General features: G+C 40.0%; 1 protein-coding gene across 1 annotated transcript in view; it reads right to left on the reverse strand.

Annotated features, from left to right (window-relative positions):
* The window catches only part of mtmr14 (myotubularin related protein 14), a 64,561-nt gene that overhangs the window by 10,214 nt on the left and 29,626 nt on the right, over nt 1–24,721 (reverse strand). Inside the window, exons 10-16 of the mRNA XM_086086945.1 lie at nt 24,432–24,498; nt 20,251–20,336; nt 18,882–18,958; nt 17,862–17,898; nt 17,645–17,715; nt 17,442–17,500; nt 8,114–8,246 (exon numbers count right to left, since the gene is read on the reverse strand). Coding sequence (XP_085943071.1) covers nt 8,114–8,246; nt 17,442–17,500; nt 17,645–17,715; nt 17,862–17,898; nt 18,882–18,958; nt 20,251–20,336; nt 24,432–24,498 — 530 coding nt within the window. The remainder of the gene's footprint in view (nt 1–8,113; nt 8,247–17,441; nt 17,501–17,644; nt 17,716–17,861; nt 17,899–18,881; nt 18,959–20,250; nt 20,337–24,431; nt 24,499–24,721) is intronic.

Genomic DNA, 24,721 nt, shown 5'->3' on the forward strand with positions numbered 1-24,721 from the left:
CTAAACAGCTACAATATATTATTCTATGGGCACAACCCAACAGAGATACTAACTGTTGGCTGGAACTAGAACAGAAGGATTGTAATAACCTCAGACTTCTAGATTTACTCTTTATTACAACATCGATTAAGCGACACAATTGCTTTAAAAACCCAATGATTTCCGCCAACCTGACCGCCTGGTGGAAGGCACTAGAAATTACAAAAGCCCAATTGAAGCCCTGCGGGCTTTCTCCCATATGGCATAACCCCGACTTTCAACTTAACAACCAATCGTTTTATTTAGGTGTGTGGGAGCAGAAAGGAATTACACATCTCCATCATCTTTTCTCAGATAATATGTCTATATCATATACATCCTTGCTCCAAAAATACAAAATAAAAAACAGAATTTTAGTTAAAAATATGATAAAGAAACAAATTCCAACACTTTGGGGTACGCTCCAACCGCCTGTTTTAGCTAAAGATACTACAAAGCTTTCTCCGACAACAACAAAAAAACCTCTCAAAAATATACAAGTTACTTTCGTATACTGATAAAATGTATTTACTTATCTCAAAATGGGAGACAGACTTGTCTATAGCTCTGGAATCTGACTTTTGTATTCAAGTTTGTGAAAACTTATTTAAAATGACAAAACACACAAATTTACAATTTATCCAATATAAAATGATTCATAGAACATACATTACTCAATATATGATGAAGAAAATGGGACTCTCAGACTCCGACATTTTTCTCCAGTGTTTACAAAACACTACAGACACTTATTTTCATGCTTTATGGTTATGCACTCCGGTTATATATTTCTGGACTAAAGTCTTAGAAAAACTTTCCGCTATCCTGGACTGTAGGATACCTTTATCTCCAAACTTGTGCTTGCTAGGTGACCTAACAACAACTGACTTACCACGTAAACAATTTCAATCTACACTTGTAGCCCTTACTATCGCTAAAAAAACAATTCTTGTTAACTGGAAAAATAAACAAACACTGAATATCGACCAATGGTCTAACCTCCTCATAAATCACATTTTAAAAATTAATAATAATAATAATAATAAAAAACATAAAATAAATAAAAATAAAGCAATAAAAAGTTCATTTTGTAGACTCAAAATTGTTGCTGTATTTAGTGTATTTTAGCACCCTGAAGATGATTCCAGCATTAATTTCATTGTGCTTATGCTCATTTTGAAGATTTTGACAGTTTCATCTGAAGTGTACAATCAGGGGCTGAAAACGCATTTAAAGCAATAAAAAGTTAATCTTGGCTCTCACACCGAAATAAAGAAACTCAAAATTTTGAGGGGGGGGGGGGTCTGTGTGGTTTGGGGGGCGGCTGGGGCTGGGTTGTGGTGGGTGGCGGGTTGTGGGGGAAGAGGGGGCTGTGGGCTGGTGGGGTGCCTACAATTGCATGTGCCCCGTTCTGCTGCGTTGGGCTTTGGGCGCGGGCTGTGTTGAGGTGGGAGGCGCTCCTGGGTATGCTCTCCGGCAGAGGTGGCCCCTGCGGGGCCCGGGGGTTGTGCCTTGGTGCTGCCGTGGCCTGGGGGGCCCCGGGGGTTGTGCTTGCTCTGTCCTGGCCGGGGTCGACAGCTCCCCTCTTTGGTGGAGGTTTTCATGTATGCCAGATCCACCACACCAGCATCCATCGCAATTCAAACGCAATCTGCTACTTCCTCTGGTCGTTGAATTGGTGGAGGCTGATGTCTCTGCTTCATCTATCCTTCCTTTCTTTTCTCAGTCTTTCCTTTGGTCTCTTGAGGTCTCCCTAATTTGTTTAGATGTTTCTGGAGTTGAAAGATTCTGGTTGGTAACCTGGTGGGTTGTAGGTGATGTCTGGTCGGTGCTGGATTTCACTTTCCTTTCTTTGATCCTTCCTCGGGTCTCCTGACAACCTCACGACTCTAGCTAGATTCTGAAGTATTCGGTTTAGGTGAACGGTATGGGATTTTTAATAGGTTTTAGGTGAATTAATGAGTACACACTCACACGCACGCACACATGCACACACTCACGCACAAACAAACAAAAACAAAAAAAGGAAGAGAAAAAAAAAGACTGGTAATATTCTTAAGATGGTAAAAAAACAATCTTGGCTAAATTTTTTATATGAGGAATAAAACTAAGCTCAGAGTAAAAAATGACGCCCAGGTTCTTCACACATTGTGAGGGTTTAAAATCTTGTAGCTTTGGTAAAAGTTTCTCTCTGACCTTCAGGACCGATGACTAAAACCTCTGTTTTGTCCTGGTTGAGCTGCAGGAAATTGACTGCCATCCATGACTTAATATCTAAAACACAATTTAAAAGGGTATCAATAGGCCCCAAGTCATCAGTAGACACGGCGATGTACAGGTGTGTATCGTCAGCGTAACTGTGAAAGTTGACGCCGTGTCTCCTGATGACTTCCCCAAAGGGAAGCATGTAAAGATTAAAAAGTGATGGGCCTGAAATTTAACCTTGGGGAACCCCACATTTAATTCCATGGGTTCCAGAGGAACATGTATCCATACTTACGAAGAAGTATCGATCTGTGAGATAGGAATACAACCAGTTAAAAGCAGTTCCACAGATGCTCACCTAGGCTTCTAAGTCTGTTTATTAAAATGTGGTGATTTACTGTATCAAAAGCAGCACCTAAATCCAGTAGCTACGTTTTTTCAGGTCTCATTTACACCTGATATCATTTAAAATCTTTAAAAGGGCAGTCTCTGTACTATGGTTCATCCTAAAACCATACTGATATTTCTTTAAAATATTTTTATCTAAAAAATAATTTAATTGGATAAAAAGATTTGTTTAAAAATCTTACTTAAAAACAGTAAGTTGGATACAGGTCGGTAATTATTACAAATGTTGGGGTCCAAATTGCTTTTCTTTAGAAGGGGCTTCACCACCGCCAGTTGAAAGGCGGCAGGGCAGGAAAGACACCTGTCTGAAGAGAGCAATTGATTATATTAAAAATTTGTTCCTCAAAAAATCCATAAAATGTCTTTAAAAGTGATTTGGGAATTGGATCTAAAAGTCAGGTTGTTGGGTTGACCTGGGAGAAAACTCGACCAAGTGTCCTTGCATCAACCTGGGCAAAACTTTCCAGTGTTTCCTCAGATAAAAGTAACTGTCCAGGTTTATTAAAACTTGTATTTTGATAAGCTAAACGACTGGACCTAATGCCATCAATTTTACTTCTGAGGTGGTCTGGAAAGCCCTCACAGAGAGAGTTTGTTGGAGTCTGTGTTAGCTTTTTAAAATCAGGATTGGTTAAAAGATCGAAAGTGGAGATTTTTTTTAAGGTTTTTTTTGTGTTAACTGCGATTAGATTTGAGAAATATGATGTTCTTGCCTGTTTAACTGTTTTATTGTAGGATTTTAGTTATTCACGTAATATTTCATAATGAACTGAAAGTTTAGTTTTTCTCCACCTCCTTTCAGCACACCTGCATTTTCTTTTTGATTTTTTAATCTCATAATTTCTCCACGGGGGAATAGTCTTTAATTTTATAGTTTTGGTTAAAAGTGGAGCTACTTCATCCAGAGTTGTTTTTAAATTCCTATTAAAATGATCACCAATAAAATCCCATGAAGCAGGTAAAAAGTCTGCAGGGATTCTTTTAAAAATCTCAATACAATTTGCAGCCACTTCAGAAGTTAGGTAGCGTTTCCTCACTGTTCTCGCCGGAGACTCCTGATGATTAAAAATGTTAAAAAATACACAATAGTGGTCAGATACAGCCAAGTCAACAACAGAAGACATACCAACGGACAGACCATAGGTTATGACCAAATCCAAAGTGTGTCCTCTGTTGTGACTTGGCTGTGTGACATGCTGTTTAAAATCAATGCAGTTTAAAAAGTTTAAAAATTCTCTGGACAGTGGGTCTGAGATATTGTCAACGTGCACATTAAAATCGCCAGTTATTAAAATTCTATTATAAGTAGTATGTAAAATTGATAAAAACTCAGTAATAAAAGAAGTGGAGTAATGGGGAGGTCTGTAAACTGAAACAGACAATGGGAGGATTGCTAAAAACAAAGACATGATATTCAAACGATAAATAACTGTTAAAAATAACTTCTCTTGAAGCTAAAGTGACTTTAAAAATTGATGCAGTCCCACCTCCACGTTTACCATCCCTGTTAGAAAATAAAAAGTAACAATTTGATGGGCAAGCCTCGGTGAGAGCAACTGGGGTATCTGTGCCGAGCAATGTCTCTGATAAAAGAATACCTTCTAGGTTGTTGACTAAAACCAGGTATTTATAATAGAAGTTTTGTTTAAAAGAGAGCGCACATTCAGCACAGCCAGTTTAATGTTTGCACCGAACATGCCCTCATGGTCACAAGTAAAAGAAGTGTTGACATATAAAAGATTGTTACTGTTAAAACCATTTTGTTTGTGTGTGGGGGGGAAAAGCGTCTGCCTGTGATGGTAAAAATCGGGAAACTGTACACTGGGGATGGTAATGATTGAGGGGCTTCAGTGAGAGGTATAGTGGTGAGTGTAGTTGGAGTTGTGGGTGAAGAAGAGTCCGAGCTGGAGGTGTTACAAGCAGTCAGTCAGTCTCGAGGGGTACATAGTGTCTAGCTACCCAGCCTGCTGGGATGAAATCTATCATGTATATAATAAGAGGGCCGATTCCAGAACAGATTAAAATTGTCAATAAAAACAACACTGTTCAGTGGACATGCAAATTGAAGCCACATGCTCAGACTGAGGAGTCTGCTGAACCGCCACGATCCACGTGCCAGTGAGGGGAGGGGCCCCGAGATAAAAACGGATTTTCCACAGCCGCGCAACAGCTGAAGCAGATTGTTAAAATCTCGTATTGTCACCTCAGATTGTCCACGAGACGTGTCGTTAAAACCAACATGTAAAATTAGCCTGGAGATCGATGACGGGGAGAGAACTTAAAAGTCCTGGTAGTTTATCGATGATTACTGGGACAGTGGCACCCGGTAGGCAGTGGGTAACTATTAAAAAAACCCCGAACATTTCTAATAATTGAGTCCCTAATTATTACTGCAGTTGGGGAAAACAGGGAACGTGGAGATGATGAATAACGCGCAGAGGATGACCCTGGAGACGGACCTGAAGGCCTCCCATTCAACGGCCTTGGATGCTCCGACAGCCGTGGTGAAGAGGAGCGGCAGGCGGCTTCCCTACATCGCTGTAGCACTGGGGTGAACAGGATGGCTCCCCTCCTGGGCTGTGGTGCTGAAGTGGATGAAGGTCTGGTTCGGCGAGTTGAGGTGTTTGGAGAGTGTTCCAGTCCCGGAAATGGAGGATGGATCCATCAGAGGACGCTGAAGGCCGACAATCCAGGGAGGGTGCCAGGGGAGGGAATTCCTCCAGATCCAGGATGTTAAACTTATTATTCTATTGGATATTGAAATGCTGTGCCCATGAGGAACGCCGATCCCCTCTTCTTCCACGAGGACCAACCACTACTCCAATGGTGTAGAGCTGACTTTTGGCCTTGCTCCAAACCGTGCCCAAGCCATATTCGTCGCCGGGAGAGGGTCCACGACAGAAAGGCCAGGGCGGGGAGCCTGCTTCGCTGGATGGAGAGGCCGTCCGCCGCGATGGAGAGGCCGGCCCCTGAGGCGGAGAGGTCGCGATGGAGATGGCATTAACTTGTAAAATGGTATTCACTGAAACACTGATGTGATACAAGCAAAAGCAATTGTATACAGGTTACTCAAGATTCGCAGACTGACAGTGTGCACGTCTTGCGTGGTGGGAGGCAAGCATCCACAAAGGGTGGTTGAGCAGCAATGAAAATTCATTAGTGGTGTCCTTTGTGCATGATTCACTTTGCATTTTCTATGTTAAAAGTCCAATTAAAAGCAATTACTACAATCAAACCATTTTTGTAACTTTCAATGAGACTTCTGCACCTCAGCAGGTATTTTGGCCCACTACTTATGAGCAAACTTCTCCAATTATCTTAGGTTTAAGCTCCTTCCACAGATGTTCAATAGGATATAGATCAGGGCTCAGACCCTGAACAGATTCAATCAATTCCAACGATGGTCCTCACTCCCACTCTCTCTGCTAGGTCATGTGGAAAGTGTACGTATGAATGTTTTACCCAGACTGCTGTACTTATTTCAAATGTTGCTGACATTCCAAAATAATTTTTTGATTACCTGGACAAAACAATGCCAACATTTATCTGGCAAAAAAAGCCTAAATTTAAGATACCATTTCTGGGCTGCACAGATAAGGCCATTGATAACATGGATTCGAAATGACACACAAACACACTGGCTTGACATTGAGAAAAGTCTATGTCCAGACCCATTAGAAAATTGGGCCATTGTAGATATGCCCCCTAAGAGTATGGCAGTTTGGACAAAAATACTTTAAAGATTTGGAAAAAAATAGTTTACGTTCAAGCTACCACAGACAATTTCACTTTTAGCGAACATTGGGCTTGTGAGACCTTTGCCCCTAACAACAGTGATGCTGGCTTTATGAAATGGTCAGATAATGGGCTGAGCTATGTATACTAGTTAATCAAGGACGAACCTTAAAACAAAACAAACAAAACTTAAAAATGAGCTAAGATCTTTTCTAAGAACACACAAAGAATGGGAATAACTTAGAAGACCCGCATCCTGAGAAAAATGCCTAATGACACAAAGAAAAAAGGGAAGAAAGAACATAATTGGTAACATTTACAATGTTTTTTGATTCTACACAGATAAAAAGGAGGTGGGAGACTGAGCTGAACAAGATAATATCTATAGACACTTATACACATCTTCTCACAAATTCAAACACATGGAGGGAATTTAGGTGGAAGATAATTAGCAGATTTTTTAGAACACCAGAAATAACGGCCAAAATGGGGACAACACATAGCAGCTAATGTTGGAGGAGATGTGGCACAACTGTTGCCAACCACACTCACATATTCTAGTCATGTTCCAAATCGGACGTATTCTGGAAAGATGTTTTTTTTATGCTCTTAAAGTAGTTTTTAAGCAGAATATTATTCCACAAAGCCCTCTAACAACATTATTAGGAGTGACACCGGAGGGTATGAGCAGAGATGAAAAATATCTTTTGAACATACTGCTCACGGCAGCATTGAAATGTGTGACTATCAGGTGGTTGAAGCCAGATCCCCCGACATATAATGTATGGAATCAGAAACTAGACATAAAAAAAAAAATATATATATATATATATATATAAAAATATATAAATAAACTGTATTTACCAAACGTTGGAAGCCCATCATGCCCTTACGAATACAATGAATAAGCAACCTATGTCAGCTAACATGTAACATTGAATTGTAAACAAGTGCACAATAGGGACTTTGGAATGGCACTGAGCATTCAGAGTGGACTTACCCCCCACCCTTTTTTTTCCTCTTCCTCCTTCCCCTCTATTTGTATGGTTGTAATGTAACTGCCAATATTTTGCATTTTTCTTTATTTGGCCATTGTATAAAGATATGAAAACTATGCATGACTGTATGATGTGAATGTACATGTAAACAAAAGGAAATGTATGTTGTTAATAATAATTGTTAATAGCAAATAAAAACGAGGTAAAAAAATAATAGGTGTTATTAACACTGCTGAATACTTTCATAAAACAAGTCTAAAATCACAACGGTGTCATTTTGCCAGTTTTTTTTTTTATTGCTGACTTTTTTTTAAGTACTATAAAATAAGTGCCAATGTCTGCATCATTCTTGGGTTCCTTTGAACAGATTGCTGCTACCATACCTATATGGTCAATTGGAGACATTTCTGAATGCAAATGAGTCTAAACATTTGTGAGCATGTAGTTTAAGACTAGGTGGGATTTATAAACAAAGTACTTTACTGGTGTGCATTTGATTAGTGTATGCACGTTTGATAAAGACTGATTTTTATTCAAAATTTCAGCCCTACAAAATAATTTTAAACCTTTTATACGCGTGGCTGGTAAATGAGGCCCCAGGTATGTCTAGAGAAGAGGAGTCATTGCAGACTGTATTTGACTTGACTTTTTCTGTATGAATTTTATTGTAAATTATTTTGCGGACCTAACGAAACCATCTTCCAAAATGTTACAAATCTGGCCAAAACTCAAGCGTGCATTACACTAACCAATTGGAAAGTGAAGGTTGGCTGTAGAAGAGGTCTGCAGTGTCACTCGTGAAGCTGGAAGTCACACACACCTCCTCTGTGATGAGGGAAAAGTCACTGCTGAGACTTGTCACACTTCCACGATCCCTGGACTCTGAGACACACACGACAGAGATGTGGTTGCTGAGTAGTTTTCACATTGTCCTGAGAAAGTACAGTACATTTTCACCACTGTCTTGTCTTACAGTTAGGGGAAATAAACATGGGAAATTAGGTTAAGGCTACAACTGAAGACCATAATTGTGTCAATGACATAAGTAAACAATTAATTTATTCATTAATTAAATCGAGGGATTGACTGAAAAAAAAAAATCACGAAAAGATCATTTTTATTGTATACTGTCATTAAGGGTGTCATTTGATGCAAACTGACAGCACCTATGAATACAAGCTTTGAAACAAATGTGGCTAGCTACTTGCTGAGTGATAAAAGGGTAACTTTAGAGCTCTGTACATCTCAAATGTGGAAAACGGAAATGCTTTATTTTTTGCAAGAAGGAGATCTGCCTTAGCTCTAATGGATATGATGATAAAACTAAGCTATCCGGCTCCCCTTATGACTCCTTATGTTCCTCCTCATTTCTTTAAGGAGGTTCTCCCGAACATTGGTCACGCAGTTTTGGCTATTATCAACTGCAGTGCAACCCCTGCTCAAGAAACCTGGTCTTGACTCTTGATTAAGGTGTGTAGTTCAATTTTAGACCCATTTCCAAGCTGCTGTTTATTGAAAAAAATCTGGAAAAAGTGGTGCACACTCAGTTGAAATCTTTCTTGAATGAACATAACATCATGGAGGTTTTGCAGTCAGATTTTAAGATGATGTATAGTCAGCCCTGTAACGAGTTTTTAATTACATCTGCTGGCTAATGGCACTGGAGACTAAGGCTATGTTCACACTGCAGCTCAAGTCCAATTTTTTGGCCCATATGTGACACGTATCAGATTTTTTTATATAGTGTGAAACAGTACAATTTGTGATTTTGTCAAATTCGATCTGGGTGGACTTCCGGTGAGACGGTCGAGCATTATGGACGTGTAAAGTAGGAGCTCCCGCAGGCCAACGATTAAAACTCTGCTAAACTCGACAAGTATTTATGTTGAGATGAGTGGAGTTTCAACAAAATCGAAGAATAAAAGGGCCCCGGACAACCAAGGTAAAGAAAGGACAAACGCGAACAACGATAGCAAGCTACCACTGTAAGCCAGCATGGAGGCATTTCAGAACAGCCTGGACTACATTTGCCAACAAATTCAAGACTTACGCAACGGCATGAAGATGGATCTGAAAGCCCATAGAGATGAAATTACAGCTCAAATGAGAACTGAGCTGTCACAATTCAAGGAAGACATTGATCAGAAATTCACCAAAATTACTACGGACATCGGACAACAAAATGAGAAGGTAAAGGCCGCTGTCTAACGCACAGAGAAAATCGAGTCGTGAAGCCACGAGGCTAACTGTATGCTGCAAGAAGTGATACAAGAGCAACAAAAACCGTGGACAAATTGGATGATTTGGAATCACGTTCAAGACTGAACAATTTACGGATTTATGGTACGCAAGAGGAGGCAGAGTCCAAAAATGGCTTGATGGCGCAATTTATGGATAAGTGGCTCCGTGAAGAATTTTCGCTTGAGTTTGATCTACAAATTCAACGTGCACACTGAGCCCTTGGCCCGAAGCCAAAACCCGACCGCCAGCCCAGATCGATTGTCGTCTTTTTTTCAGCAGTTCACGGTGAAAGAGATGATTTTGAGAAAGGCGCAGGAGAAGAAAGTTGTCACTTACGACGGCCACCAGATTAATTTTGATCATGATTATTCGGAGGACGCTACAACAACGCAAAGCATATGTCAATGTCAAGAAAGTCTTAAAGAAAGAAGGCATCCAATTCCAGACTCCTCTTAACAAGATGTGCATCCACTGGACCAGTGGTGTGAAAACATATGGCAGCGCGGATGAGGCAACCAGCGACCTGATGGAAAGAGGATACGAGGTGGACAACGCGGCGGCTGTCGGCCGGGGGGCCGCTGTCATGAGGAAGCGCCAAACGACTGGGTCCGCGACGTGGAAGAACACGAGAAGCAGGCGCACGGAGGAGGCTATCAGAAGAGCGCAAGGACGACTGCAAGAATACCAGCTCTGGGGGATGTCAGCCTGAGGTGGAAAGCTTGTGGAATGGTGTTTTGCTGAATGAAGGTAACCCAAATGTGGCCTTGGTGGGGTATGGAATTATGCAGTTGAATCATGGGAGACTGAAACGTCTCAATGACTGGTAAGAGTATATTATCCTATACGGGTTAATTCTCATTGCTGGTAGGGAGCCCTCTTTTTATGAAAGAGTATGGGTGGTGGGTTGTTGGCTTCTCTTTATGGAGGTCTTTATATTTTCTTTTTCATTTAGTTCTAACAGTTTTGTATGTTCATGTTGGATTAACAGTTTTGTATGTTCGTGTCGTATTAGTAGAAAGCCTGAGGAAGATTTTTAAGATGGACAGTATTGAAAAGGTTTATGATCACTCACCAAGAAGAAATTAAAATACTCTCCTTGAATGTCAATTGCTTAGGAACCCCAGTTAAAAGGGCTAGGATAATGAGACCAAACTTAAGAAGGAAAAGACACACAATTTTATGCAAGAAACTCATTTGTCAAAAGTAGAACTTGAGAAATGAAAGAGGTTCTGATTCAAAAACACATTATAGTTCGAACTCTAATGCCCGTAAAAGAGGAGTAGCGATATTGATATCTAATATGGTCAAAATTGTCAATTACTTAGGAAACCCAGTTAAAAGGGCTAGGATAATGACCAAACTTAAGAAGGAAAAGACACACATACATTTTATACAAGAAACTCATTTGTCAAAAGTAGAACTTGAGAAATTAAAGAGGTTCTGATTCAAAAACACATATTATAGTTCGAACTCTAATGCCCGTAAAATAGGAGTAGCGATATTGATATCTAATATGGTCAAAATTGAACTTCATAAAGAAATAAAGGATAAAGAAGGTACTTATATTATTGTGAAGGGGAAGATTAACCAAACACTAATAAATCTAGTGAATATATATGCACCTCCAGAGAGTACTAAAGGCTTCTTTAAATCCTTGTTTGATGTTATAGCCCTGGAAACAGAAGGCATATGCGGAGGTGATTTCATTGTTGTGATGGATTATGACATGGATACAACCAGTTTTACAAGAAATAAGAAGTCGATCACAAAGCTTGTGAAGAATACATGGGATGACATGGGCTTTTTTGATGTGTGGAGGGATCTGAATCCATTGGAAAGAGATTTCACTCATTATTCAGCAACACATTCCACTTATTCTAGAATTGATTTTTTTTTCTTTATGCAGAAGGAGGACAGGGATAAAATAAGAGAATGTTTCCAAAGCTTTCCTCAAACCCCTGGATTTACCCTCCATCGGCACGACACAAAATGAGAAGATAACAGCAGTAATAACAATTGAAGAAATTCGAAAAGCAATTGGAAAATTGAAGCCAAACAGAGCACCAGGGAGTGATGGATTTTCGTCCGAATGGTATAAGATGTTTACTGAAGAATTGACACCTTTACTTTATACTACCTTTAACTGGATTATAATTTAGGGTAAAATCCCTCCATCCTGGACCGAAGCAATTATTACAGTGGTCCTGAAACCATTGAAAAACAAGGAGCATTGCCAGAATTACAGACCTATATCGGTATTAAATGTAGATTATAAAATATATACTTCAATTATATCGACCAGACTCCATTTGATAGATGAGGAGCAGTGTGGGTTTGTAAGAAGTAGATAAACACAAGATAATGTTTGAAGAACAATACATGTTGTACTTAAAATACGGAAAGACAAAATTCCAGCTGCTTTGATTGGTTTAGATGCAGAAAAAGCGTTTGATAGAGTCAACTAGGAATTTTTATACTTAAAGCTGCAATATGGAACTTTTTTCCCAAAAATAACTTTACAGTAAGCTTTTTATTTCACCATTTATGACTGAAATGCCTTCTAATTAGTAGATTAGCACCTTAGCTGTTCACAATGGGTACTCCTGCAAGCCTCTGGCCAATAGTTTTCAGACTGGAATCGGGTTAGAATTTCCCGCGCCTTGTCTGCAGATGTGACTTAATGTGCGTGGAGTGTATGCGGTATGTGCAGTTTCATTTTTCATCAGCAGGTGGCAGTAGCGATTCGAAATGGAATATTCTACGTTCAGTAGCTTTAACTTTGGGAAAATTTGGATTTGATGACAAATCGATTCAGTGTATTAAGTCGTTATACCACAAACCCACAGCTAGAGTAAAGGTCAATGGCTCCCTATCTGGACGATTCACATTGGAAAGAGGAACCAGACAGGCTTGTTGTCTAAGCCCCACGGTGTTTGCTTTATACATTGAACCATTGGCCGAGATGATAAGACATGATATTACAATAGAAGAGGTAGAATTTGATAACCAAAAACATATAATTTGTCTTTTTGTGGACGATATTATGATTTATTTAAAAAATCCCAGATTCATTTCTCCGCCTAAAACAAATTCTGGATAGATTTGGCCTATACTCAGGTTACAAAGTGAATATACCTAAAACACAAGTTATTATCTTTAATTGTGCACCGACACAGGAACTAAAAGAATGGCAAATTAAGTGGGATGCTAAATTTATTAAGTATTTGGGCATAAATCGAACTAAGGCTCCTTTGAAATTAAGTCTAATTATGGGCACATTGACAAAGCCATAAGGGTAGATTTGGAAAGATGGCCTACTTATCCAATGGGATTAGGTGATAGAATAAATGTAGTAAAAATGAATATCCTGCCACGACTGTTATATTTATTTCTAGCTCTGCCTGTGAATATTCCGAAGGACCAATTTCTTAAATGGGATAGGTGTCTGTCTCGTTTTATATGGGAAGGTAAACGTCCAAGAATCAGATATGCCACGCTACTACAAAGACAAAGTGGGATGGGCACTTCCTAATTTAAAACAATATTTTTATGCCGCACAATTGCGTCATCTGGTCTGTTGATGTGATGTGGGATATGTGGCTAAATGGAAGCATATTAAAGTTTCTTCACTCGAATATCCAATACAAATATACATGGGACAAACAGAGACACCTGTTTACTTAAAAAATCCTAATATCAATTCAGTGGTATCATATACACTGAAGGTATGGTACTCTATGGTGAAACAATAAAAAATAGGAAAGGAAATTAGGACTATTAAAATGGATCTCATTCGATACTAAATTTAAACCAAGTAAATTGGATGGTGGGTTTAAAATTTTGGGCGAATAGAGGAATTATGGCTATGTGTACCATTATTAAAAAAAGGAGAAATATTATGTTTTCAGGAGTTAAAAGATACATACAACTTGAATAATAGGGACCTCTTAAAATATTTGCAAATGAGGGATTATTATATCAAAGATATTAAGACGTGTGAAGATAAAATACACCGTTATAAAATCACTTGCAAAAGCCTATGATGCCGGTGTCCCAAAAACTGTCATCTTTATTTCATTGTTTGATGGATTCAAGATTGGTGTCTACACTGTATGTAAAAACTAAATGAGAAAGAGAGCTGAGTGAGATGGTCACTGAGGGAACGTGTCATGATATGTGGAAAATACACAATTCGACATTACAATCTTCCAATTGGAAAGAATTCCATTGGAAAAATGGAATGCGCTATTTTTATCACACCTAATATTAAAAGTAAACAAATGAAAACTCAGCAGACATGTTGGAGACAATGTAAATGTACTGATCCAAATCATACACACATATTTTGGGAATGTACTTATGTCCGACCCCTTTGGGGGAGCATTCACTCAGCTCTCTGTGATGTTTTGGGGTATCCGGTTCCAAGGTCTTGTTTGGTTTTATATTTGGGATATTTGGAAGAGGCTGTGCATAAAGATGATCAATATTTTGTCAATGTACTCCTGGTGGCTCGCAAAAATGCCATTATAAAAAACTGGCTTAAGACTGAAGCACCGTCATTTAAGCAATGGCTGATAATCGTGGATGACATACTGGACATAGACCACCTTACATACAGATTGAAGTAAAATCTCTTTCACAAGAATTAGGGGAAATGGCTGACATTCAGGGAAAATTTGCTTTCGGATGGATCATAACATAATGTGACAGCTTTTTGTTTGTTTTTCTTTTCTTTTCAAATCCGAGGACAATGTTGTTTTACTTAAAATGTTAAATAAATGAAGAATGTTAAAATAAAATCCGATCTGGGCCTCATTCGTATGTGGATATAAATCGTATACATATGAGAGGCGGCTGTACTGTAAATGCTCAGCCGTATGCATCTGACCTTTATATCATCAAAAGTCCAATATGCGCTCTGCGCGGTTGGCGGCGAATGCTTGGAAGGTAGACTACTGACATTCGTCTGTGAATCTGCAAAGCCGTTTTGAGTAACAGTGTTAAGTTTATGTTTGTCGTTAGTGTAATTACACTTGAAACATGAAGCATAAAGTTGACAAATGGCAAATGGTATTTAATTTATATAGCGCTATTCCACCTTACAAGGCTCTCAAAGCGCTTTACATTTCGACTACCCATTCCCCCACTGATGACGCAGCATCAGGAGCAACTAGGGGTTCAGTATCCTGCTCAAGGATATGTCGACATGGTCACAATGGCATGGGATCGAACCCACAACCTCTGGATTGGGAGACGACCACCATACCACTGAGCCACGCCACCCGACATTTGTTGCGATAATTGAAATTCAGCCATGCAGATGGTTCATCACACACGGAAATGACGCAACGTCATCTTCCGTAGACGTCTCAATAAAATGAAGAGATCGAGTATCGCCTTATTTCCTCAAAATATTTCTACCTATTCCAACCTCGCTACTGTGGCTATATGACATGAAAAATTTGCTTTTTACACGCAGGACCATATTTATTTGTTTGTTTTTTTTGCACGTCATTCAACTTGCTATATGCGCATGCGTGTCACATTGCGGGCGCGTTGCGTTCATATTAGAAGTCGCATTTGTCTTTGTAATGTGAACGAGTACATAAAATCGGATTTAATGAAAAATCCGAATTGGGCATTGTGCCCAGCAGTGTGAACGTAGCCTATGTGTGTCTTGTTTTGTTGGATTTGACTGCAGCATACGGTGGACCACAGCATCCACAGCCGCTTATCCGGGGTCGGGTCGCGGGGGCAGCCCAGACTGCTCTCTCACCAGCTACTTCAACCAGCTCCTCCGGCGGGATCCCAAGGCGTTCCCAGGCCAGCTGAGAGACATAGTCTCTCTAGCGTGTCCTGGGTCATCCCCGGGTCCTCTCGCCAGTGGGACATGCCCAGAACCAGCAACGCATCCAGGAAGCATCCGAACCAGATGCCCGAGCCACCTCAACTGGCTACTCTCAATGTGGAGGATAAGCGGCTCTGAGCCCCTCCCAGATGACCAAGCTTCACACCCTATTTCTAAATGACAGGTTGAAGCCGTGGCGTATTAAACCCCGACCCTAAAATACATTTAAGACGCATCAGCCACAGACTTGCAGGAGTACCCATTGTGAACAGCTACGGTGTTAATCAACTAATTAGAAGATGTTTCAGTCATAAACGGTCAAATAAAAAGGCTATTGTAAAGATATTTTTGGGCAAATTGTTACATAGGGCAGCTTTAATGACTTTCTGTACATAGTTAATTTGCGTACGACTCAGAGATAATAAAAAAATATATATATATATATATATGAATACTGTTACTGCTAAAATGTTAGTGTGCCATACACTGAAGCCACAAATTCCTTGTGTTTTGGCGAATCTCTCATGGTCCTGCTATTTTTCCATATAGTGAATTACTGATGTTGCCCTGAACGTATCAATATTAAGTATATAGGGTCAACACCTGGAGTGTTGGGGTAACCTTAAAAAGCCTGTGTAGTGCTGGTCATAGATTTATTTATTTTTAATCTAGATTAATCTCACTCTAATTCTGGAGTTCATCTATATAAACCTAGATTAAAATGCTCCATTTGAATTTTGACAAAGGCAGTACATGTTACTGAAATAATGACACTTGCTGATTATAAGTCTCTTTTGTAAAAGATGGATAAAGTTAGGCCAGAATGTACATGAGCAGTCTAATTAACAATATCAATCAAGTCTGTCAAACATGATGGGGAGCAACGAGACCAGTCCAGGGATGGAGCGACACAAATACATTGACCCTGTCATTTTTATTTAGGGCTGACGGTCTGGCCAGGAACGCCACGACTCCTAACCACACCTGGCTACCACGTAGCTCTGCCACTGATGTTGATTGGTTCAGTTTGCTATCCATATTTCAAATTGGTTAATGGGTTGCTCCGTCTAAATTGTGAGCCGGTCTGTTGGGTAAAATTTAGGAAAATTATCATTAAATAGCACCACATCGGCCCCAAAAGACAGATGGCAGATGGCCAGTCCAGCCCTGCAAAAGTCTTTATTTAAAATAAAACTGGGTCGTACATCTTTCCGTCCCTGTTGCGGGGTTCTCTTAATGCTCTGCCCCTCCCCTGGGCATCACATGGAAGTTATTAGATATTCATTGAATGTGTTTTAGCACGCAAGGCATTTTAATTTCACTTAGCTCTCACTATACATTTGCTCATATGGTCTCACTTTGAATAAATAATGAAACAAGCGTCTTATTTAATAAATGAAACACAAACTTTCAGTAACCTCACCTCTGAGACGAACAAACAGAGCTTTTAAGGGTCCCATAAACTATGCCCATATTTGGACTTCCTGGATTGATGTAATGGGTGTGTGCGTGGTGCGCTTTCGCTCCTTATCTCATCATAGACCGCAATGACATCGTCCCATATTGGTTTATTTAATCAATCCCCATGCTGTATTCTGTGTATCTGTTGTTTTTATTTTTATCTTTGTTTTGCACTCACGCTGAGAGTCTGCCGGTGCAGTGTGCAGCGCCCGCGTGCGCCCCAGAAAAGTATGTTCTCACCGCCAACCGGCTGCCGCCGACATGAGACAGACTGGGCCCATCTGGGCCGGCCTGAAACACTAACAGAAGACTGACGAGTAATCAGTCACGATGCCCAATACATCCACGCCACTACATTGAAGTCAAATTCTGCTTGTCTGACTGCTTGGTACACTTTTGTCTGTTTGTACTTTTTGAAATAAGATTAACAGTGATATTTATTTGATCGTGAGATGAGAGTCACGTGTTATTGCAGCACGTTAACGCCTTTAACAGCCCAGTTCTAGTAGCAACTATTGCTGACTTACTCAACTGGCAGAGGTCCTCTACTGTAAAATCACCATCTTTGAAGTGGGAGTTCTTCTTTCTGTAAAAAGGCAAGACATCGAAGCAAAAAATACAACCAAGAGGTCTTTATGAGTTGTATGATTGGTAAGTAATTAGACAATATTATGTAAATCATGTCAGGTGGGAAAAATAAATCTCCCATTTAAAAAACAAATGAACACACCTCTGATTTTTAATAGCAGAGAACTTCTCTGAGACAATGTGCTTCAAAAAATTGAAGCAAAAAAAAAATATCTGAAGGAGAAAGAATTGTTACTATCAAATGGTGAAACAGCAAAAAATAAAAATTTTATACACACAATTTTAGTTTACTCATTGAATTGTTTTTAAGCTTTCTTTCATGATGTACACGGCAACTGAAATGGCAATTGTAAATGTACCTCCTCCCCTTTGGAAAGTCGGTCTGGCAACATGTGACTAGAAAGAGAAACAGAAGGATGAAACATCTTAAGAAGGAAGTGAGAACCCAACCCCAAAAAGTTGCACATTAAAAACAGACTATAGCAACAGCAGTAAGACTTTGTAAGCAGTATTTTTGGGGACAACAGCAGGAAGACAACATGAAAAAGTACCCCAATAATAATCCAATTTGTTGGCACCTTACTGTAAAAATAAAAGTAATCAAATGTGGCAAACGTCAGATGAAGAATGCTAATTGAAAATATGCATTCATTACAGAGTGATTGCGGAATTGAGTTCCTAAAATGACTGGCTGCAGGTTTGAACGATCTGGACTCAAAATAAGTTAGGCGAGAGGTACAGTGATGAGCATGGAGAAAGAAGAGCAGAGAATATGGGATGGAAGAGATAAGGGGGTGCCAGATTATAGGGAGACTTGAAATTGGGGAGAGAGCTCTTGTATTTAATTGGCTGTTTGACTAGTAACCATTGCACGTTCTTGATGATTAAAGACGGCTAAATATGATCTAAAAAGGACTTTTAAGCCATAGGGCTCTATTTTTGTAGACAGGTGCACATGCACTTAAGGTAAAAACGGGCACATCTCAATTTTCATGGCGCCGCAAGAGTAGTCTGCTCTGTTAGGAGCTGTGTTGCACCTTTCTGAGTGTTCTAGCGGACACAGCTGTTGCGCGCCCGGCGCATCTGGCAATTTGTTAACTAAGGAGTCTGCGCTCAGTAAGAAACTGTGTGTGCGTGTTGAGGAAAATGAATTGGCAGCTGCAGCCCATGCAATCTAAAATATTGCTTGAAAAAAATCCGAACATAACTGAAAAAAATTCTCAAAACTGTAGACTACCTATAGAAATGGGATCTAATGGCATCCTACCAGCCAACGTACCTCTGAAGTCAGAGATGTGATGTTTTATCAAACTTTTGCACAGCTTTTTCTCATATGTTACATGACCACTGTATGTACAGTATTCATTGTTATTTCTTACCCAAACAGGAACCAGTCATAAGCAATGGTCAGATATAGGATCTCGGCTGCTTCCAGACTGCTGTGTACAGCACCATCCTGCAAAGAAGTAAATAAAAAAAGTAAAAAATAGTAGTCGTGGCAAAACTGCAAATGATACCTCAGCAGCCTGTGCAAACTCATCTCGCGTTGTCATGATTTCCACATTTTGCCCCACTAGCTTGTTGTAATGATTGTTGTTTTAACTGTTTTTGAGGACTTCCCTTGCACAACGGCTTCATTTACACCACGTGATACAGCCCCAAAATTGACGGGAAAGAACGATCTTGTCAAAACTGTATCATTTTAGGAAGATGATGCCAAGTGGATGTTTAGCTGCGTGTTCGGTCATCGTGCCCTTTGAAAAGTAATTGACAGAGTGTGAGATATTTTGGGGCTGATATGTATGCTTTGGAGGGAAAAAAAAAATCTGAGCTTTATGAGAAACTTGAGGTTGCCATGCGGCTGTTCTGATTTTGATGCATGTGTGACAGATTATTAATCTGGGAAATAAATTATAAAATGTTTTCATGTACACCCTGCAATGTGCTCACATAGTATTTATTTCTGTTTGATACATTGAATGAGTTTTTCTATGTACATTTGAAATGTCCTACTGCGCGAGTGGTCATTGAACACACCTCGAGTCTTCTGCAGAACGCGAATGACATACTTGTTTTTCTTTTGCTTCTCTCCATGCATCTCGTTTGTAGAATACAAGCACTTTTGCTGCCGATTTAAGAGCCAATTTTAAATGCATTACATTACACTAGAACGAGACAGTTGGATTTGAACGTTATGGACGCTATTGGCGACCATGACTCGGGGGTAGTAGCGCAAGTCTCCCAAGTAAAAAAAATTTATTAGTTTTTTCCCCCAATGCATTTCACTGCAATGCATTAATTATGCAGATTTTTGCTGCTCGCGGGCCAGCCCAATCCCTATCCCCAACAATGTATCTTAATTGATGGCCAAAGTGTTTGCATGAAGCTTTGAAATATATATAAATAGCACAATAATACTTGGTCAGGACTTAGTGGATTTCATCTATTGTAGGGATGGTGTGGAAGGTAACCCCTGCTATAAACGAGGGATTGGTGTATCTGCATTCACACAATGAAAATATGTACTGCTATCCATACAACTGCTATCATACTGCTAACATTACAACCACATATGCTAAATTTAATGACTTATTCAGTAACACAGGGTAAACTATTGTGTTAACACTTGACCAAATGAACCACACAGAGAGAAAACTAAAACTCAAAATGGATTTAACTGACAAAACAAGTGTGAAAGCACCATCCATGGAGCAGAGAGGAACAGAAAAGTGTAAAGTATCAACTTACTGCCCAAAGAGACAGCCTGAGAAGAGAAACAAACAGAGGTGTTCGGTCCCAGCCTGATATGCAGTGCACAAGAAGGCCACTCTCATCTGTAAACAAGAGCATGTTGGATTTAAATATATTTTAGATTAAATTTTCATTTAAAACACATCCATTTCAATGATGTTTTTTTTATCACATAAGGGAAACTTTTTCTTCTTCATTCTGCAGTATTGCAATGTTGCATGCACTCCATGTGCATCACAAAGAACCCGAACCTGCAGACAATCAAGGTAACGTAAGTAAGTCAAAGTGATAAGATGATTAAACTGTGTCGTGACAGGTGTTAGATGGAATAAGAACTCCACTTTTGTTTCAAGTTCAGACCACTTTATTCCATTGCGTTCTGCTCCCACCACCGTTACAACAACCGCCCAACACTCGCTCTCCCCCAAGAGCTTCCTTGGCCTAAAAGACGTAGCACTGCCCTCTTGCGGTGTGGTATGTGAAGGTTATTAAATTGAACAACAATCTCAGTCTCTTTAAAAATAAAATAAAAACAAGAAAACAAATGAACATTATACACAGGTATAACATAAATGTGTTATATGCAAATACTGAACTGAAGATGCTCCCTTTTTGGTCAGTCTGCCAATTGATCTTTGGTGTCTGACCACAGCACCTTTTTAACTCTTATGGTTTCAATGGGGTCTTTAATAGAGCTGATTTTCAAGCGATGCCTTTTTTCAGCAACAAATTTAGTAGACTTCAGTGCATCCATAAGAGAATGATTATCAGTAACGCAGATTATTGGTACAGGTTGCTCAGTACTACCAGCATAGAGTTCAGAGAATAATGTTGACAAAAAAATTGCATTGTCAATTTCCTCAGACATTGCTAATGTTTCACCTGCAAGTGTACTCCTGACAATTCTCTTGATTTTCTTTGACAGCCGAAATAGGAGAAAACAGTCTGTTTTCACCCATCAAAACAGTGAAGTGGCCACCTTGAGTACCTCCATCTGAGAGATTTGCAAAAGATGCATCAGTAAATGTAACCAACTTCAGGCTATCGTCTTTTCCAAGGTGTTGAAAGTTCAACTCAACTGTCTTAGTTTTGATTTTAGACACAACTCTATGTGCTTCATGAATGGTCTGTATGGGACCACATTTGAGATTTTATGACAGATTACTGGCATCAAACATCATCTGTCTATTGTTGTTCTCTTGATCACAGGTAATCTGAGAGACGTAATCATATTCTTGAGTAACTTTCTTCAGTCTGAGTTGATGAACTCGAACACAGGTGCCTCTATGTCTAACAAAAACAACTGCACCATCCTGTCCAATGACCATTTCCTGGCCCTTTCAATTCAGGACAGTCCACTCTTTTGTAGTAAACCTTGTCACAGAGTTCAAACTTCTCATCTGTGTGACGCACTTGTTTCTTTAGTGCTCTTCGTATTCTCTCAGAATATTCTGCTTCAGTTAATATCTGAAATATGCTTGGCGGGATACCAGTGACGTTATCGGTAAGTATGGCTGCCTAAAGTGATAGCTCCCATGAGTAAAAACTGATTTCGCCCCATAACCAATCAAGGAAGATAGAAACTCAATTAAATTTAATTAAGAAAGTGGGGAGAAAGGATGCAAGCAAGAAAGGCACTACGGAAGAGCCTAAAACTGAGGTGAGCACTCACTAGAAGCTAAAGCTAATGTTAGCCCTAAAGCTACAGATGACATGGGCCTCGCTAAAATTTTGGATGAGATATGCGACTTCCGTAAGGATGTGAAACAGCAACTATATGACATTAAAAGCGATCTTGCGAATGTCAGTCAAAGAATTACGGAACCTACGCTTGGAAAGCTGCTAAAACTAATTAGCCAGCATGAGAACAAGCTGGTCCAGAAGAGAAAACCTCTGCAAATCTTTAATGTCCCAGAGGGTTGCAAAGGGGGTGTCAATGACAGATTTTGTGGAGAGAATGCTTCGTGATACTATGGAGATCCCCCTAACATCGCTGGTTATTGATGCAGTGCGACCACCGGATACGTCCGGTGACTAGCCACGATCCATAGTCATCAAATTCCTTCAGTACAAGACCAAAGAAGACATATTACGCAAAGCTTGGGGAAAGCGGACGATGTGCTGGAACGAAAGGCCAATGTATTTTGATCATGATTATCCTTAGGCAATCCTTGAAAAGCTCAAGGATTACGTTGAAGCGAAGCGAGTGTTGAAGCAGAAAAAGATTTGCTTCCAGACACCGTTCCCGGCGAAGCTGCGTGTATTCTACGAGGATGGGACCCGGCTGTATCAGACTGTGGAGGAGGCGACGAGTCCATGAAGGAGAGAGGGCTGCCTGTCAACGTGGTCAAACCAAGGAAGAGCTTGATGGAGCTGCTATCCCGTACAGCCTGGGAAGTTACAAGAGGAGAGACCAAACGGAGATCGGGGGAGGAGCGACAGCGGCGCATCAAGGAGAGACTGCAAGGCTTCAGGAGACAACCCCAGCGCTACCAGGACTATGGACTATAACTCAATTTGTTGGCAAACATGTAGAAAATGTCGGTAAGCAGAAAGTGAAAGCATGCAGTGCCTGACTTAAGTTTTCATTTTATCCCCCCATAAATATGAATATATTTATGGAAGACCTACAATACACAAATTTTTTCTTCTTCTATTTTCACATAGGCAGCCGAGAGGGCCCACAATTAGTAGATAGAATGGAGCTTCTCCCACGGCTAGAAGTTCAATCTAGTTGTGTGCAGGGTCATTTGGTACAGACCCCTACCTTGGGGTCACCATATTTTGTTTTTGTGTTCAACCATGTTATCCAGTTCTGGTTTGTTCAGGGAGTTGAAATGTCACATTTCATTGCCAAATGTATTGTCACGCTATTAAAGAGTTAAGACTGAGAAAAACATTATTCCCTATTTGTTTTATATTAAGAAGACAGATGTTTTCACATATGGAATGTGATTTAAATGTTTTGTTATTCTGTTAATTAGTCTGTCATTAGATGATATGACAAAAGTCTCCGGTGTTAGCAACTAGCTGCTAACGGGAGCGTAAACATTGACAGTGTCCAGCGAGCCGAACTGCGGCTGCATTCAAATACTGTCAGACATTTCAAACTCAGACAGAAAAAAATTCATCAATGCATTAACAGTTAATCATTATTATTATTATATTCATCCAACCCAAGTTAATATTTTATAGAACCCCTTTTGCTGTAATTACAAATGTACAGCTGAAAGTATCTTGGGGTATGTCGATCAGTTTAAAGAGCGAATTTTTTTCCCATTATTCCTTGAAAAACAACTCCAGCCCAAGTAGATGAGATGGAAAGCGTTTGTGAAAAGCAGCTTTCAGATCTTTCCACAGAGTCTCAATTTCACTCAATGTGACTGTAGTTCTCCTTTACCCACATGTAAGTAAGTAGGAGCGCGAAAACCAATAAATACAGTCTCTTACAATACACAACAACGCCCGGGGGTTGTGCCGTGGCGCTGCCGCGGCCTGGGGGGTTGTGCTTGCCCTGTCCTGGCCAGGGTCGACCCTTCTTTGGTGGAGGTTTTCATGCATGCCAGATCCACCACACCAGCATCTACTGAAATTCAAACACAATCTGCTTCTTCCTCTAGTCGCTGAGTCGGTGGAGGCTGATGTCTCACTTTGCTTCATCCTATCCTGCCTTCCTTTCTTCAGTCTTTCCTTTGGTCTCTTGAGGTCTCCCTAATTTGTTGGAATTTAGATGTTTCTGGGGTTGGTGAAAAATTCTGGTTTGTAACCCTGTCGGTAGTAGGTGGTGTCTGGTCGGTGCTAATTTCACTTTTCTTTCTTTTCTTTGATCCTTCCTCTGGACTCTTGACAACTTCACGACTCTAGCGGGATTCTGAAGTCTTTGGTTTAGGTGAAGGGTATGGGATTTTTAATAGGTTTCAGGTGAATTAATGAGCACAAACTCACATGCACGCACGCACATATTCACGCACGCACATACACGCACACAAAAATAGTGCAATGATGATGACATGTTGAATGAGTAAGATTACAGAATGAACAATACTGAGCTCTCACAACAAAAAAAAAAATAACACATATAGAGGGGGCACAAACAATGAACCAGCGCAGGGGAACAATTCTCATTAGACAATCTTGGTGGAGCTATTGCTTATGAACAAAAAATAAAAACTTCCTACCATCACTGTTGATGATATGTAGAAGTAGCTTCAGGTAGTTCTGCGTCTGCTCCACCAGGTCCCATGACTGAAAATACACGAGTAGGACAACAGACAAAATAGATTCTGTATTGTAGGGGATAGAATTTGATGCAATCAATTTGGAAGACGGGAGGTCAAATGGAGGATTAGCGCTACACAACATAGGCTACGTTCACACTGCAGGGCGTGATGCCAAATTCAGATTTTTTGTTAAATCCAATCTTTTTATGTACTGCTCACATGACAAAAACAAATGCGACAGCATCCGT

Source organism: Leptonotus elevatus, chromosome 10 (assembly GCF_054856555.1).
Source record: "Leptonotus elevatus isolate MCC_2025b chromosome 10, RoL_Lele_1.0, whole genome shotgun sequence".
NCBI classification, from domain to species: Eukaryota; Metazoa; Chordata; class Actinopteri; order Syngnathiformes; family Syngnathidae; genus Leptonotus; species Leptonotus elevatus.